Below are 18,259 nucleotides of genomic sequence, written 5' to 3' on the forward strand. Positions count from 1 at the left end.
TCAGTTCATGTTACTGACCTCAATAAAAGTTGAATTTCTTTTGATGCTGGAAATGTCTCATTAAATATGTATTGTTTGAACAATTGGTTAATTACTTCTTCAATAAAACATATTAAATGTGGAAACAAGTTGTGACCATGAATTAAGAAAGATAGAACAAAAAATGTTCCGTGTAAATTGTATAAATTATTGCTTTGGATATTTTTTATTTTTGTGTACCTATGTTTATTGTTATAATTGATTATGAATGTTTGACATGATAAAAAAATCCAAGTAAAGGTTAAATATTTAACACTTCTTTGTAATGTATAATTATTTGGATATTTGTTAGTACAAAATTTATATGGTATGCCTACATTGCATGTCTATATACTTGCACTCTTGTGTGTTATGTTTAATGAAACTCCTTTAAAAGCATGATCTGTTACAAACTGTACAAAAACAGGAAAGTGAGGCAAAAGTTTTGGAAGCAATCGAAGAGCACCAAGAGGCTTGTAAGGAGGAACTTACTATTGCTATAGAAACTGAAAAAGAAAGACTGCAGAGGAGATATTTGTCTGATTTCGAAGAAAGGCTTGAAGCAGAAAAACAGAAGCTTAAGGAGGAGTTTGAAGCCAAATTAAAGGCTGGTGTTGACTCAGAGAAGCAGCAGATTCAGGAAAAGTTTGATTCTGATTTGCAGGAAAGGTTCAGCAAAGAGAAAAAGATATGGCGAGAAATGGTAGACCAAGAGCTTAGTGAGAAGTTAAAAATTGAAAAGGAGAAATGGAAGAGAAAGTCCGAATCTGATTTAAATAAGAGACTGGAAAGTGAAAAGGACAAGCTGAGAAGTTGGCTGAGAGCAGATTTTGAGAAAAAGCTGGATATTGAAAAGAATGCTATAAGAGAACAATTAGAGGAAGATTTTGATGACCACATGAGAGTTGAGATGGAGAGACTTAAAGAGAAGTTTGAGCAAGAGGCTAGAGAGGACTTTGAGCATTTAAAAGCAAAGTTTGAAACCGAGAGGAATCAAGAGTATGAGCAGTTAAGATTACAGTTGGAGCATGAGACGCAAATGAACTTGGACAAAGAGAGGGAATTAATGCATTTGAAAAGTGATCGTGAATTGAGTCGAAAACTTGAAAATGAGGAAGAAAAGTGGAAGATTGACTTTGAAAAGGAATTGTCATCAAAGTTGCAGAAAGAGGAGCAGAAATGGAAAGACATGATCGAGAAAGATATTGAAACTAGACTTGCTGAAGAAAAAGACAAATGGAACAAGGACAAAGAAGCTGAGGTCAAAATGAAAGTTGAAGCTGAGTTGGAAAAGTTTAGGAAGGATTTTGAAGAAAAGAAAACGGAAGAAATAAGGAAAATCACTGAAGAGGTTGAGGAAAGGATGAGGGCTGAAACTGAAGAAGATATTGAGAGATTTAGGGTGGAGATTGAACAGGAGTTCCACATGAGAATAGAGCATGAGGTGGGTGCAAGTGTGGTAGTGTGGGCTAATATATAGTGTGGCTATAATCTATTCCTTGTCATCACAATCATGTTCATGTTCTTGTGTGACTGATCTTTTGTGATTTTCTAAATGTGAATGGATGGTATTGGTTGCTGTTTTACTGCTAATCTTATGTGAAGTTATCAGCTACATTCCTTGTTCAAGTGTTGCTGTGTTTTAGTCTCTTTTTATGTCACTTTGAGGCTACATCTTTATCAGATGTTTGAGTAATTAGTGGTTGTTTCTACCTTATATAGTAGAAGTCTGTCAACTTAGATTTTATTCTTTACTCAATTTGTTTCTGTTTTATCAGAGCTAATTTTGAATCAGAGCCCCTTTTTGTTGTGCTTCTGTGCTTTCTTCTGATTGCTGTTTTATCTATCTGATTCTATGGATTTGATTTTAATCTTTACCAACCATGTCATTGTTACTATTTGCATTATTGTTATCCTTTACATTACTTTTTGTCATCACTATCCTCATCATCATTTCCATTCATTGGCCACAGCATTTGAAATGAAGAACTGCATGTTAAATATTTATAAACTGAAATTATTTGATACCACATTATCTGTCATTATCTTAATGTTTCATTGAATTGTTTATGTGTTGAGTATATATGCATGGTTGTAACTTAAATTAATGTATTTGTCAACTTAATAAGCATGCTTTGTAGTACAAGTTATTTTATCCACTGCCACAGGCAAAAGGATATAGAATTGGCGTTGTCCGTCCGTCTGGTACATAACTGTTCAGGGCTTTATCTCAGAACCTATATAAGATATCAAATTGAAACTTCATAGGTGTATAGATATCAATGAGGGGAAGTGTGCTGCACAAGAACTATAACCCTTCTCTTTCTTAAATAAGAGTTATTTCCGTTTGTTGTTTTTGTATGATAGAACTTTTCAGGGCTATATCTCAGATACTCTTCATGATTTAAACATGAAACTTCACAGTTGTATAGATATCAATAAGGAGAATTGCAATGAATACAAATAATTACCGTTTTATTAATTATTTCTTTAAGATTATACTGCATATCAAGGGATTTGCACCCGTCCATAAACAAAATTTAATTGGAGGGGGATATTTGCTCAACGAATTTGCTTGTAACTTCAGGTTAATGTGCTGTTGCATGAAATAGTAAATAGGTAAGAAACAATACTGACATGCAAAGAAGGATATTGCACTTCATTAATTGAGAACTATACATGTGTTTCTTTTATGTAATATCCTTTGGTTACATTCAAAACATTATTTTCTAAACTTACTTTTTAGCCGGATTTTTTTCGAAAAAATCTCGGCTTATAGATTGATGTTGTCGGGCGGGCGGGCGGGCGGGGTGGCGGCGTGCTCGAAAATGTTAAAGTTCTTATTTCATGGTATAACTTTGGTATGCTTGGACCTAGAGTCTTCAAACTTGACATGAAGGTTGGCCAGGATTAACAGATGACCACTGGTCATTTCAAGGTCATTCATTTGAAGGTCAAGGTCACTGTGACCTTCAATATAAAAATGTTAAAGTTCTTATAACTTTGGTATGCTTGGACCTAGAGTCTTGAAACTTGACATGAAGGTTGGCCATAACTAGTTAGTAACCACTGGTCATTTCAAGGTCATTCATTTGAAGGTCAAGGTCACTGTGACCTTGAATGTAAAAATGTTAAAGTTCTTATTTCATGGTATAACTTTGGTATGCTTGGACCTAGAGTCTTCAAACTTGACATGAAGGTTGGCCAGGATTAACAGATGACCACTGGTCATTTCAAGGTCATTCATTTGAAGGTGAAGGTCACTGTGACCTTCAATATAAAAATGTTAAAGTTGTTATAACTTTGGTATGCTTGGACCTAGAGTCTTGAAACTTGACATGAAGGTTGGCCAGAACTAGTAAGTAACCACTGGACATTTCAAGGTCATTCATTTGAAGGTCAAGGTCACTGTGACCTTGAATGTAAAAATGTTAAAGTTCTTATTTCATGTTATAACTTTGGTATGCTTGTACCTAGAGTCTTCAAACTTGAAATAAAGATTGGCCAGTACTAGAAGATGACCACTGGTCATTTCAATGTCATTCATTTGAAGGTCAAGGTCACTGTGACCTTAAATGTTAAAATGTTAAAATTGTTATAACTTTGGTATGCTTGGACATAGAGTCTTCAAACTTGACATGAAGGTTTGCAAGCACACTTAGATGACCACTGGTCATTTCAAGGTCATTCATTCTAAGGTCAAGGTCACTGTGACCTTGAATGTAAAAATGTTAAAGTTCTTATAACTTTGGTGGGTAAAAATGTTAAAGTTCTTATTCCATGTTATAACTTTGGTATGCTTGTACCTAGAGTCTTCAAACTTGACATAAAGGTTGGCCAGTACTAGAAGATCACCACTGCTCATTTCAATGTCATTCATTTGAAGGTCAAGGTCACTGTGACCTTCAATGTTAAAATGTTAAAATTGTTATAACTTTGGTATGCTTGGACCTAGAATCTCAAACTTGACGTAAAGGTTTGCAAGCACACTTAGATGACCACTGGTCATTTCAAGGTCATTCATTTGAAGGTCGAGGTCACTGTGACCTTGGATGTAAATATGTTAAAGTTGTTAATACTTTGGTATGCTTAGACCTAGAGTCTTCAAACTTGATATGAAGGTTGGCCAGAACTAGTAGATGACCACTGGTCATTTTAAGGTCAAGGTCACCGTGACCTTGAATGTAAAAATGTTAAAATTCTTATTTCATGGTATAACTTTCTTATGCTTGGACTTACAGTCTTCAAACTGGACATGAAGGTTGGCCAGCACTAGTAGATGACAATTGGTCATTTTAAGGTCATTGAAGGTCAAGGTCACTGTGACCTTGAATGTTAAAAATTAAAAGTTGTTTTAACTTTCGTATGCTTGGACATGGACTATGTATATGCATGCATTCAAAACATAACACAAGGTTTGCTCATGCCTTGAAAAGTACTTACATTTCATTTTGACCTTTGAACAATATTTCAGTAATTTAAGTATTGCATTGACAAAAACACGAAAGGTACTTTCCTGTCATTTAAATCAAAAATCCGGCTTCAATGCGGTCATCTCCGACCGCGGAACTCTTGTTTGAAAAATGTGTTGATTAAACTAATACATTTAGGTCGACGCCATCAATGGTATTATCATTATTATCATGGTCATCATCGTTATCATAATCATCAATAACTTTTTCATTCGACTTTATGGCATGTTCCCATATTTATACACCTTCCAGACTTTGCTGTGCCAACATATTAGACAACTTGTGTGTGTGGTTAACCAATTTAATTCACGAATCATGTAAAATAAGTTTAACATATCAGATCATTGTTCTGCCGGTAAATAAAAAGTTGCTGTGATTTTGTTCATGTTCATTAGCCATGTTTTTTTTTCACAAATTAACCCGTTAAAAGACTTAAATGTTTAGCAACTAACTCTTGGCAATTTATCATTATTGTAAATTTATTTGGATATTTAAGTTGTTGGTTTTGTAGTTTTTACATAGATGCTAGATTGATTTTATAAAATGTTAACACTTCGTATTAGAGCTTTTTTAGTGCATACATGTTTGTATTACAGATTTTTTCTAATTTCATACAAAGTTTTGACTTAAAACAAATTAATTTTTTGTAAATGGCCTTCTTTCAATATGATTGTCAGTTTGGTGTTTTATGTTAATATAATTTTTAGAAACAATGTGGTAGTAATATGCTAAGTCACTATTTTCTAGTGCTAAACCTTTCTTGATGTTGCGTTTGTATATAAGTTATAGTTAAACCTGTGATTTTTTTTGGTCAAATTGGGAAAAGTACTGGTACCAGCCCAATTGGGAAAACATTAGTGCCAAAACCAAAGAAATTGGGAAATTCATAAACGTGAAATCTTCAAAGTGGACAATTGGTGTATTTTATTTTTTGCTAACAAATATTTGAAGATTGTGAATAAGTTTTGTCAATGTGTAAATATTATATTAATTAATGTTCAACCCACACGTTTCATGGGAAAATTAACAAAATGTTGCATTTTCATTTTGTTGAAGGTTTTGTAATTTTTCACTGATTGTGAAAGTGCCGTTTTCCGGTACTTAATAAAGAAGGACAAAAATTGCTGGGTTGTTCTCTTACAAAGTTTACTAAAATGTATACGGAACTGGTAGAAAAACAGCTAACAACCACTTTTACAATCTTTGCTGTCTGTGTCAGGGCATGCATGATTTTTTTTAAATAAAGAAAATCATTTTAAGATTTCAAATTTAAAATATGCAGAAAAATAAGAATATGTCCCAAAAAATACACGGAGCTCTGCAGATAAAATTTGATGCATTGCATAAAAGCTGGCATGACTTTCCAGGCTTGTGTTGTTTTTTTTATCTGTAATCAACGCTAAGTTCTATATGCATGTTTAACATTTTAGGTGAACCTGGCTGTAGAAGAGGCGAGAGCTGACTGGAACAGGGAGTACAAGATGGAGATGTCCATCAACACAACCAGCGCAGAGGCATCTCAGGGGCTTCTCAAAGAGGTATGCTTGACGGAAGGTTTTAACACCTCAAGAAGTCGTAATTTTGTAATTCCTGTTGAAAAACTTATGCGCTAATTGTTTGAAGTTGTTGTTTATCAAACACTACTGGATTTTTCCCATATAGCTTTGGAAGTCAGAAGACTTGTTAGTTGGTTATAGGAGACAAAACTCTTTTTATCATGCCAAACGTGAAGTACTTCTGTTTTTAAGCGTTTTGCAATAAAAGAAAAGTAAGAAGATTAGGTTTGGACAGAGGATGGAACCTGTGACCCTTGATGTCTGGTGCCACTCTGTCACAACTAGATCAAGGATCTGACCATTATTGTTATAGACCAAGTTTAGTACTTCGTTATTTGACACATGGTTTTCATTGTTAACAACAATCTTATTCCATTGTTGTCTTGCAGGAGATAGAGAGGTTGAAGAGCCAGCTGGAGTCAGTGCAGACAGAACTACTGGATAAGGAAAGTGGCTGGCTGAAGGAGAAAGAGGACATCATACTGCAGAAAGAGCTTGAGAGACGTAAAGACCTTGACACTTTGACGGTTAGTCATTGGAGAAAACTCTGATTTTTAGCTCACCTGAGCACAACGTGCTCATGGTGAGCTTTTGTGATCGCCATCTGTTTGTCGTGCGTCGTGCGGTGTGCAATGTCAACATTTGCCTTGTTAACTCTCTAGAGGCCACATTTATTGTCCAATCTTCATGAAATTTGGTCAGAAGATGAGTTCGAAAAGGGTAACGTTTGCTTGAAAAACATGGCTGCCAAGGGGCAGGGCATTTTTCCTTATATGGCATGGCTTTATATGGCTATAGCAAAATCTTGTTAACACTCTAGAGGCCACATTTATTGTCTGATCTTCATGAAACTTGGTCAGAAGATTCATCTCAATAATATCTTGGACAAGTTCGAAAATGATGCGGGTTGGTTGAAAAACATGGCCGCAAGGTGGCGGGGCATTTTTCCTGATATGGCTATAGTAAAACCTTGTTAACACTCTAGAGGCCGCATTTATTTTCCGATCTTCATGAAACTTGCTCAGAAGATTTGTCCCAATGATATCTTGGATGAGTTTAAAAATGGTAACCTTTGCTTGAAAAACATGGCTTCCAAGGGGCGGGGCATTTTTCCTTATATGGCTATAGTAAAATCGTGTTAACACTCTAGAGGCCACATTTAGTGTCCTATCTTCATGAAACTTGGTCAGAAGATTCATCCTGATAATATCTTGGACGAGTTCAAAAATGATGTTGGTTGGTTGAAAAACATGGCTTCCAGGGGGCGGGGCATTTTTCCTTATATGGCTATAGTAAAACCTTGTTAACACTCTAGAGGCCACATTTATTTTCCGATCTTCATGAAAGTTGGTCAGAAGATTAGTCCCAATAATATCTTGTTATCTCAGATGAGCGACTTTGGGCCTTTCAGGCCCTCATGTTTTTACATTCTGGTTAATGGATTATTAAACACTTGCTGTGAAGAGTTATTCTGGCATCACCATGGCTCTCTGTCTGTCTGTGAGTATAAAACTTGCCTAACAAAGTACTCTTGCACTTATTATCATACATCTTCCAAACGTGCATGCATTGTTCTTTTTATGCCCCCCTGCGAAGAAGAGGGGGTATATTGTTTTGCACATGTCGGTCAGTCGGTCGTTCGGTCCGTCCACCAGATGGTTTCCGGATGATAACTCAAGAACGCTTAGGCCTAGGATCATGAAACTTCATAGGTACATTGATCATGACTTGCAGATGACCCCTATTGATTTTCAGGTCACTAGGTCAAAGGTCACGGTCGCAGTGACTCGATATAGTAAAATGGTTTCCGGATGATAACTCAAGAATGCTTAGGCCTAGGATCATGAAACTTCATAGGTACATTGATCATGACTGGCAGATGACCCCTATTGATTTTCAGGTCACTAGGTCAAAGGTCATGCAGGGTTCGCACAGGGCTGTAAAAGTGCTTGAAAACGAGTCCTCGGCTTGAAAAGCCCTTGAACAAAGGTTGGCCTTGAAAAAGTGCTTGAAAAGTGCTTATTTCATGTAAAAAGCCTTGAAAATGTTTATTTCTGCTCAAAATTACTTTTATCATGGCTTTAATTATAAACTTAAATCGTTCTTATGGGAAATATTATGAAAATTTATCATAAATTCCTTCGCGCAAAAAGTTGAGCACGAAATATAAGTTTCCTACACTATTGAGTACGTTATGTGTACACGTCACAGATTATGTGTGCTACGTCAGATGTTCTCCATTGTGATCAATTTTCGTGAGTGAAAACGCAGCGATGGGGAAGTGTCGTTTCAAACCAGTGTGGTTAACTGAATATTCCTGGGTACAGAAAACAAATGACATTTGAAAATCACAGTGTCGGGTCTGTATGAAGACCATTGATGTCGGGGGGACGGGGTAAAGCTCTTTGAAAAGCAACAAGAAAGAGGAAACCCACAAATAAAACATGCAATTAAGAAGCAAACAGGGTTCCTGCAATGTGTTTTTTTGTGAAACAGGAATTAAGGCACTTTTGTTAAAACTGTTAAATCTAAAACAGACATAAACAACAACAGCCCATCTGTGTCGAACTAATAATAAAAAGTAAATACATATCTGAGACTCATTGAGTTAAGGATGGATAACATGTATTTGTATGTAATAACTAGAAATAACATGTATGAGTTATTGTGGAATAAGTTTAATGTGTTTGAGCAAATAAATGATATTTACTGTGTTAATCTGGCTTAAAAATGCATTTTTTAAAGGAAATTAACGTACGGTTCTTGGCCTTGAAAATAAAAATTTGGCCTTGAAAAGTGCTTGAATTTAGGTTTGAGATTTCTGTTTGAACCATGTCAAGGTCACAGTGACTTGAAATAGTAAAATGGTTACCAGATGATAACTCAAGAATGCTTACGCCTAGGATCATGAAACTTCATAGGTACATTGATCATGACTGGCAGATGACCCCTATTAATTTTCAGGTCACTAGGTCAAAGGGCAAGGTCACAGTGACTCGAAACAGTAAAATGGTTTCTTGATGATAACTCAAGAATGCTTACGCCTAGGATCATAAAACTTCATAGGTACATTGATCATGACTGGCAGATGACCCCTATTGATTTTCAGGTCACTAGGTCAAAGGTTAAGGTCACAGTGACAAAAAACGTATTCACACAATGCTGCCACTACAACTGTCAGCCCATATGGGGGGCATGCATGTTTTACAAACAGCCCTTGTTCATATGAAATTTTCATGTATGATGTTTAACTAAGAATTTCTATTCAATATTTATTAATACTTGCTGCACAATACAAATTTTGTGTAGGTTGTCTAGGGTCAGGTATGGCTTATGATATACATAAAAGAACAGAAATCATACTTAAGTGGCAACTTGCACTTGCAACAGCATAGCCACTTTAAATAGAACAGATTCCTGCTTGGGGAAAACATGATATAATCGTAACAATGTCTTTGCGGAAAATTCCTCTTCATAACATTTGTGACATTCAGTTGCTTGTGATGTATATACAGGAGCAGACAGAATCTGAGTACAAGCAGTTCCTTGATGAACACAAAGACATGTTAGATAAAGCACTAAAGAAGGCCAGGGAACAGCATAACCAAGATAAGGTAAACTACCATTTTAGTTAACTTACCTCTGCAAACAATATTTGAGATGTGGTATATTGGAGTCTATGTGTTGGTCAGTCCATAAATGCATAACATGTTTTTTAATGATATAACTTGCTCAAAACATTTTATCTTATTTCTGCGCCTAAGGCGGAGGGATATAGAATTGGTGTTTTCTGTCTGTCAGTTTGTCGGCCAGTCACAAAATTTATTTTGTGGGGGCTCTCAATTCAACGAATTAACTTGATATATTTCAGGTTGGTTAAAAAAGCTTCTGGTCCCTTGAAAATTATGACATAATGGTCACTAAGCAGTTTTACTTTTATGGCTGAAGTTTAACATTGTGAACACAGTAAAATTCAGATATTCAGCTCACCTAAGCATTAAATTCTCAAAGTCTGCAATTGTGGTTAGTCTTATCTCTTGGGTAGGGCGTTAGGCATCATCATCATATAGCTTGTAACCACTTTAGAGGCCACATTGAGACTTGGATGCGTCCACCATGTTCAGTGTCCACGTTTTGTATCAGAGACTTATATGAGTCGCGTTCTGAGAAAACAGTGCATAAACATGTGCGTAAAGTGTTGTCCCAGATTAGCCTGTGCAATTCGCACAGGCTATTCAGGGACGACACTTCACGCTTTTATGGTATTTTTTTATTTTCGTTTAAAGGAAGTTTCTTCTACACAAAAATCCAGATTAGGCGGAAAGTGTCGTCCCTGATAAGCCTGTGCAGGCGACACTTTACGCACATGCATTAAGCCCAGTTTTCTCAGAACGTGGCTCATATAAAAGACTGCTGATTGTTTTAGTCTGAGTTGGAGGAGAGGTTCAACACCCAGATGAAGTTACTGCAGGCCAGGGAGAAGTCTCTACAGGAGCAGCTTAGGAAAGCTCTGGAGGGATCACAGGTGAGACTACTTATTTTAGTTTCATAACTGTACAAGGAACACAACTGTTGTCAATGTAAGGGACACAACTCTGTTGGTACAGGAGCAGCTGAGGAAAGCTCTAGAGGGATCACAGGTGAGACAACTGATTTCAGTTACATAACTGTAAAAGGGACAATGATGTTGTCATGTAAGGGACACAACTCTGTTGGTACCTGAACAGCTGAGGAAAGGTCTGGAGAGATCGCAGCTAGCATCACTTCACTTAAATTACATATAAAGTTGATTACAGGCAAAAAAATCATCATGGCTCTAGCTTTATTAATGATTATTAGTCATGGAGAAAATTCTATACAAATTTTAAGCATCTATCAAACCTTAATAGGGCATAATGATCTGTATTATTTTTAGATATAAATTACAATAGGCCTTTTCCAAAAGTAAGTGACATCCCATGCCAATTAGCTTTATTGGAAATATGTAACTACCCAATAATCATATTCAACTTATATATTTTCTCAGCCATTCATTTAAGTATATAGCTATTGGTCGCGTAAAACATGTAGCATTTAACTTTTAACAGCATTATTGATTATTTCAAATATTTGAGTTACGCTCTAAAATTGTATTAATAAGAGTCAATTTTTAACATAGTACGTTGTACGTGTAATTGGTAACAAGACTATGTACAATGCAAAGGAAGCTAACGTGGAATTCACGTACAGTTGCCTTATTGATATATGAAACACTTTTTCACACCAAGTTATTAATTATCTGTCTGACAGAAGTGAAAAGCCCATTAACACTCAAAATCAACGAATATTTTGTATAATATTTCGAACAATAAAGTAAACACATAAAAATAAGTGTTCCTTATAGCAATATTTTACGAAATATTCACTGATTTCGAGTACTTGTGGCTTTAAGGGTCATACAAATCTGAAAGTAACAAACCACAGGATCTTCTTAGCATTCATTAAGAATAATGCTGCTGGTCTGATGCAATTATGTATTAGTAATTGAAATAAAAGAAAGAACAAATGCATCATTTAAAAACAAATCAATAAAGACATAAAAAAATTGGAACAAATGTAAGTCGGTGGATTGGGTTGAGCAATTGTAGGATCCAAATTGATTTTCATCAATATCAGTACTTTTCACTGTGGGTATTGTAAGAAACTTTTCACTGTGGGTATTGTAAGAAATAAGAAACTTAGATGAGAATAAAAGATTTTTGTGGAAGAACATAGAAATAAAAATAAACATTCAGTCAAAAATGACAAAATCCATAGATACCAATCCATTGGTATTGTGTCAAAAGTTATAACCAATGTGTTCATTAAAATGCACATTGCAATAATCCAAATGTATTTCTTAATATTAACAAAGCCTTTGTTCACCAAACACAATTAGCTTAGAAAATATTAAATTAAATTAGAAAAATAAAATTAAACGGCTTCTAAAAGTTTGTTTTTACAATATTAACTAATTGTATGACTCAAAATCAGACATATTGTATGATTGCTTTTATATTTTTTAATAGATATTTGGTACGCCAGTATATGTATATGTATGTGTTTTTAATAGTAGACATAACTCCTGATTAACTAAGTGAGGTAACCTAGTTTCAGGAAAGGCCTATAGGATTGCTTTTTTAATTGGAACCCTTCTTATATGCAGGGTCATCATGAATCCCTAGCAGAGCTTGAAAAGGAGCAGGTTCAGTGGTTTGAAGAGAGGAACAGACTTCTGCAAGATATCTCTGACAGGGACTCACTGCTGGGCAAAGCAGATGTACACCTCTCAAAAGAGATTGATAAATTGAGGTGAGGTAAATTTGGGATGCATTCATATGTTGATGAATATAGATGTGTCAATTTATTTAATAAGACCTTGGGACATAACTGTTGCAATATAATTATATCTGAAAGAGGTACCTCCTTGACGAGGCATGTACATGAGCTCTTTAAAGAGATTGATAAATTAAAGTGAGGAAAAGTTTTGGTATATTGTTATAATTTAGTTTATTCCAACTATCTGATAAAATTAAAAGGCACACTATTGCAAGATAATTATTGCTGATAAAGAAACTGGCTTTTTGGCCTCAGATGTATGTCTATTGAAAACAAAAATTATGAATAAAGGTGAACACTTGTTGTGCAATAACTTTTTAATGAATATATAGAAGGACAAATATTTGATCAAATTTTTGACATACACACATTACTATTCCAAGGTTTTGATGTTTGGGACTCGATCCATAGCAAGAGACTGAACTTTTCAAGTACATCAATCGTATTTCACAGAGTGTAACTGTATACATGTACATATATTATTTAAGTTTGTCATCACACACCTGTTTTAACTGTACAACAAAGACCAGTAAACATGGATGTTATATCCTGATTAATAAACATTTCATGAGCCATTGCTAAAGGTAATGATACACTTACAATTATGTAAATTTGATTGGGTTCATAAGTAAGTGTACCCATAAATATGATGTGGACCCTCTTTTTATCAACAAACATTATTGAAAGAATAGGTATGACAACCATTGCTAAAACTATAATTTACATCACTGATGTAAATAAATCTACATCACTGATGTAAATAAATCTACATTACTGATGTAAGTCAGCTAACTTTAAAATAAAAGCATAAATAAAAAATTTCAATTTACAGAGCTGAGCTACAGACGGCCTATCAGCAGAGACTGGAAAGGGAGATAAATTCGTCCAGGCAGAAGCTGGAGGCAGAGTATTCAAGGGCAAACAACTCTGAGCAGAAGGAGAAACTGCAGTTGGAGAAGCAGTTGAGTGAGGTGAACTCAGAAGTCGGGAAGTTGAAAGCTGCGTTGACTAAGGAGAAGGAGAAATCTGCAGAAGAGGTTAGTTCGTTGTTGTTGTAGTTTGTTTTGTTTTTTTGTTATTTTCAGGGGGGGGGACTTTATCTTTAATTGCCATCACCCAATGTAGACTTGTTTGTTGGTTTGTGGGGATTATTGGGTGATAATGGAGATGATGTGTTCCAAACACACCCTTAGGTCTTGAAGAGCACATTGTGAAGTGCACCTCAACTATTTAATTCTGGTGGCAGTGTTTAAACACTGAGCCACCAAGTTTATCTTGATAAAATGTTGCTTATTTTAAGCTACGCTGCTGGAGAGCTGACACAGAGCTGCTCAATGCTTTTATCATATTTAATATGATGACTTTTATATCAGGGATGTTCATAGAATAGAGGTGGTCACTAATTTTAATAGAATGAATTTTGTCTGGAAAGTAGTTGACAATAGAAAAGGGCTTTTGTCTTTCTGTAAAAGGGACCGATGAAAGATGACATTCCTTCTGAAGACATCTTTGAAATCGTGAAGATTTCATCATTTATGGTCTTACCTGACAAGTTGTCATTCCCCTTTATCAACACTTCCATATCCCAAATGGTAACACTGAATGCGCAAACTTATATGCAAACAAAAAAGGAAATGAACCCATGGGTTACTCTGCAATAATAATGGGTGGAGCTATCACATTGCAAGCATGAGTTGAAATCAAACAGTTTAGCCAATATCTTTACCCCCAGTGTGAAAGTCACCTGTTTTTTCAATGAACATCACATGCCAATATATAATGTTTGCAAATGTGGCATCTTATCAGTCCTGACTAGGTTATTTCTAGGACAGTCAATGTAAACAACATAAAGTAAATATAAAGTAAATATAGCCAACATATTATAAAAAAAGGATTTGTTGTAATGTTTGCCACCGTGCAGATCAACAAAAGAATTATCTAGTTCAAACTGGAAATTATGCAAATTTATGTTCTTCATTTTTATTTCCAATAGATTCTTAAAATCATACACCGATAACTTTTAAAAATGGTTGTTGCTCTCTTTATGTTTTTGTTATAGCTCACAACAAATTGTATTTCTATTATATTTATGTGTACGTTTTGCTGTTTTTCGATGTGCAATCTTTAATTGTTAGTATAGGACAGTTTAGAATTTAATGACAATGAGTGCAACTTATGAATGGAAGAGCTGTAGCTAACAATTAAAGGCAAAACTTTGTAAGAAATAGTACAGATCATTAAAGAGACATTTAAGTATAGTCAATATTGTCAATGTACCACAAATATCCTCTCCCACTGTATGCTATTTTTTTCACAAAATTAGAGTAAATTGACCCATTCCCAAACGGGAAAAATTGTGGAGGGAATAGCTTTAAACAGGTGATCATGTCAATAAGTTGGACAGAGTTTACGATAAATGACTTTCCTTTAACTTCAGTTAAAGTTGATAACAGAGAAGGTTCAGTCCCTAGAGACGCAGGTTGAAGACAAAAACAGGCTGGAAGGTGAACTTAAGAAAGCCAAAGAATTGCTCATGGTATGTAAACAATTTCATGATTTTATCCTTACAAATCAACTTACAAGTTACAAACAAAATATTGAAAATAGATGTCTAATACAATCTAATACAGTCATGTACATATGAAGCAAACTTGTCACCTTTTACATTTTTATGCCCATGAAGGAGGGCATATAGTGATTGGACCGTCCGTCTGTCTGTCTTTCCGTCACACTTTGCATTTAGGTTTCGCATTCAGGTTTCAAAAAATGCTCATAACTTCTATGTCGCTTCAGATAGCAACTTGATGTTTGGCATGCATGTGTATCTCATGGAGCTGCACATTTTGAGTGATGAAAGATCAAGGTCATCCTTCAAGGTCAAAGGTCAAATATATGGTTTCAAAGCGGCGCAAAAGGGGGCATTGTGTTTCTGACAAACACATCTCTTGTTATGAATGAAAGCAGTACACTTAAGACTTATATGACTGTCCAAATTGTTTATACTTATAATGCTGATGTATTCAACTGGGAATTTTTATTAATTTATTTAACAAAGTTTGCTTAAAAATAGTTGTTAGTTGCTTATCATACACAACTTACTGTGAAAAGCTTACGTGTTTGTTGTGTTTTTGTTGTTAAGTACATGTATATGAAGGTTGTAAAGATTAATTCCCCGAATGGATGGTAACATAAAATATGTGTACCCATTTAATGGTAGGGCTTCAAAGATGAGCTGACAGAGACCCAGGGGAAGTGTGAGAAGTACAAACAGGAATGTGATGAATTGAACATAAAATTGAGCAAAGGCGTTCAGAATCAGGAGAAACTGCAGGTAAGAAAAGGCTACATACATGGAGCCAACATGATCCATTCTTACATAACATGTTTGTTTAAATAGTTTATGTTTAGTATAAATCTATAATAAAACCAAAGAGAGATGAGATAAAATAGTGATTATTATCATGCACACTGTTCACATGCATGTTTACTTCCGAAAAATTGCACAGTTTGTGTTTTTAGCTCATCTATTTTTTGAAAAAAAAAAGAGCTATTGTCATCACCTTGGCGTCGGCGTCTGGTTAAGTTTTGTGTTTAGGTCCACTTTTCTCATAAAGTATCAAAGCTATTGCATTCAAACTTGGTACTCTTACTATCATGAGGGGACTGGGCAGACAAAGTTAGATAAATCTGGCATGTATTTTGACAGAATTGTGTGCCCTTTTTATACTTAGAAAATTGAAAATTTGGCTAAGTTCTGTGTTACGGTCCACTTTATTCCTAAAGTTACAAAGCTATTGATTTCTTACTTGCGACTCTTACTAATTATCATAAGGGGACTCTGCAGGCAAAGTTATGTAACTCTGACTGGCATTTTAACAGATTTATGGCCCCTTTATACATGTACATAGAAAATTTAAAATTTCGTTAAGTTTTGTGTTTTGGTCCACTTTACTCCTAAAGTATCGCACTCTATCATAAGGGGACTGTACAGGACAAGTTGCATAACTCTGGATGTCATTTTGACGGAATTATGGCCCTTTTTTGACTTAGTAACTTGGAATATATGGTAAAATTTTGTGTTTACAACCACTTTACTTCTAAAGTATCATGGCTTTTGCTTTCAAACTTCAAATACTTTCATACTATTATGAGGGTACTGTACCTGGTAAGTTTAATTTAACTTTGACCTTTGAATGACCTTGACCTTGCTAAAATTGCCATGACTTTGTTATTTATGATCAGATTTGATTGATACTTTGACAGTTTGACAAAACAACTCTTACCTGACATACAACAATAGACTCCACCCAAACCATCCCCCCATGCTCCCCCCCCCCCCTCAGAATCCCCCCCCCCCCCCCCCAAAAAAAAAGTTTTTTGTTTTTTTAAATTTTGGTATTTTTGAAAGATCATCTAATAAATGACCACACCCTCACACTATACCCCCGACCCCCCCCCCCCAAAAAAAAAATAATTATATACACCTTCACTATAGTGGGGTACATATTGTTTTTGCCCTGTCTGTTGGTCTGTACGTTGGTTTGGTCAAACTTTAACATTTGCCATAGCTTTTGTAATATTGAAGATAGCAACTTCATATTTGGCATGCATGTGCATCTCATGGAGCTGCACATTTTGAGTGGTGAAAGGTCAAGGTCATTTTTTGTGCTTTTTTATTTCTTATTTTTGGAAGATAATGTAATAAATGACCACACCCTCACACTATACACCCCACCTCTCCCTCCTTTTTGATTGAAGCATTGAGATAGGTCCCTTCACCTTCAAAAAGAAAAATAGATGAGCAGTCTGCACCCACAAGGCGGCGCCCTTGTTAAAATATTAGTATAAGCCAGATTTGATTTTGATATTTTAATTTGGGTGTGTCAGATTAAGAACGGATGAACATAAAGGAGTTTAAGATTTAGGTACAAAATGACACATAGAACAATTTTATCAGTTTAAAGTCTACTTAAGAGTGTCAGATATGGTAATATTTGTTCTTATCTCTCTTCATAGAAAATATCATACCTAGAAAGAAAGATTATTTATGCTCTATTTTGGTATGCCCAGGCTGAGCTTCAAAAAGTGAAGGAGGACCGGTCTACGAATGTGGAGTCCGCACAGAATCTGGAGACAAGCTATAGGTAACTAAGACTGTGATCATTCCGCTTCAGGTCTTGTTTTTAAGGATTCTTGAAAAAAAATCACTAGACAAAAATCTTGTCACATAAATTTGCTTTGCATATAACCTAATAAAGTCTAGAAAAGAAGAAGTTGGCAAAAAAACACCTTGAATGCTGCACCTGATTTCATACACTTGAAAACACACATCTGGACTTCTCACACTGTATTCCACCTGCCTGTTTTTCTCAAATTGTATACATCAGTGTTTCGTACATCTGTATTTCATGTTCTGTAGGAAGGAGATTGCCAGCTGTACACAGAGACTTGAGGAGTTGTCTGCCCGCAATTCCAAGATGGAGAAACTACTCAAGGACATGAAACACAAATACAGGCAAGTACATGGAATGGGTTACCTGTGCAGGGAGGGTTATGTTGGAGTCACTGTTGGTTGGTTTAACTTTTTCCACATTTCTGAAGTGATGAAGTAGAAACTTATAAGATGTTGTCACCATGAAGTATACATGAGCAAGATACAATTTTTTATGAGCAATGATCACTTTCATACCTCTGAAAAAGCAATTATCAGTTATTAGGTTTATTTGTGAGAAAGCTGTAGGCATTTTAATTTGTACTTGATGCTATCAAAATGCGCCTTATCCATCGATAATTGCCTATAAATTATCATTTTAAAGGTAAACAAAACTAAATTTCTGGGTAAAACAGTCAACTAGT

General features: G+C 35.3%; 1 protein-coding gene and 1 long non-coding RNA gene across 2 annotated transcripts in view; both read left to right on the forward strand.

Moving 5' to 3' along the window:
- The window catches only part of LOC127869845 (golgin subfamily A member 4-like), a 71,518-nt gene that overhangs the window by 43,241 nt on the left and 10,018 nt on the right, over positions 1 to 18,259 (forward strand). The window contains exons 24-34 of the mRNA XM_052412504.1: positions 446 to 1,462; positions 5,921 to 6,028; positions 6,436 to 6,573; positions 9,562 to 9,660; positions 10,473 to 10,571; positions 12,231 to 12,376; positions 13,236 to 13,440; positions 14,841 to 14,939; positions 15,621 to 15,734; positions 17,474 to 17,547; positions 17,823 to 17,918. Coding sequence (XP_052268464.1) covers positions 446 to 1,462; positions 5,921 to 6,028; positions 6,436 to 6,573; positions 9,562 to 9,660; positions 10,473 to 10,571; positions 12,231 to 12,376; positions 13,236 to 13,440; positions 14,841 to 14,939; positions 15,621 to 15,734; positions 17,474 to 17,547; positions 17,823 to 17,918 — 2,195 coding nt within the window. The remainder of the gene's footprint in view (positions 1 to 445; positions 1,463 to 5,920; positions 6,029 to 6,435; positions 6,574 to 9,561; positions 9,661 to 10,472; positions 10,572 to 12,230; positions 12,377 to 13,235; positions 13,441 to 14,840; positions 14,940 to 15,620; positions 15,735 to 17,473; positions 17,548 to 17,822; positions 17,919 to 18,259) is intronic.
- LOC127867709 (uncharacterized) lies at positions 2,837 to 4,217 on the forward strand. Its single transcript, XR_008043623.1, has 2 exons — positions 2,837 to 2,977; positions 3,278 to 4,217. It is a non-coding gene; the product is annotated as an uncharacterized LOC127867709 (long non-coding RNA).

The sequence above is a fragment of the Dreissena polymorpha genome, chromosome 2, assembly GCF_020536995.1.
Source record: "Dreissena polymorpha isolate Duluth1 chromosome 2, UMN_Dpol_1.0, whole genome shotgun sequence".
NCBI classification, from domain to species: Eukaryota; Metazoa; Mollusca; class Bivalvia; order Myida; family Dreissenidae; genus Dreissena; species Dreissena polymorpha.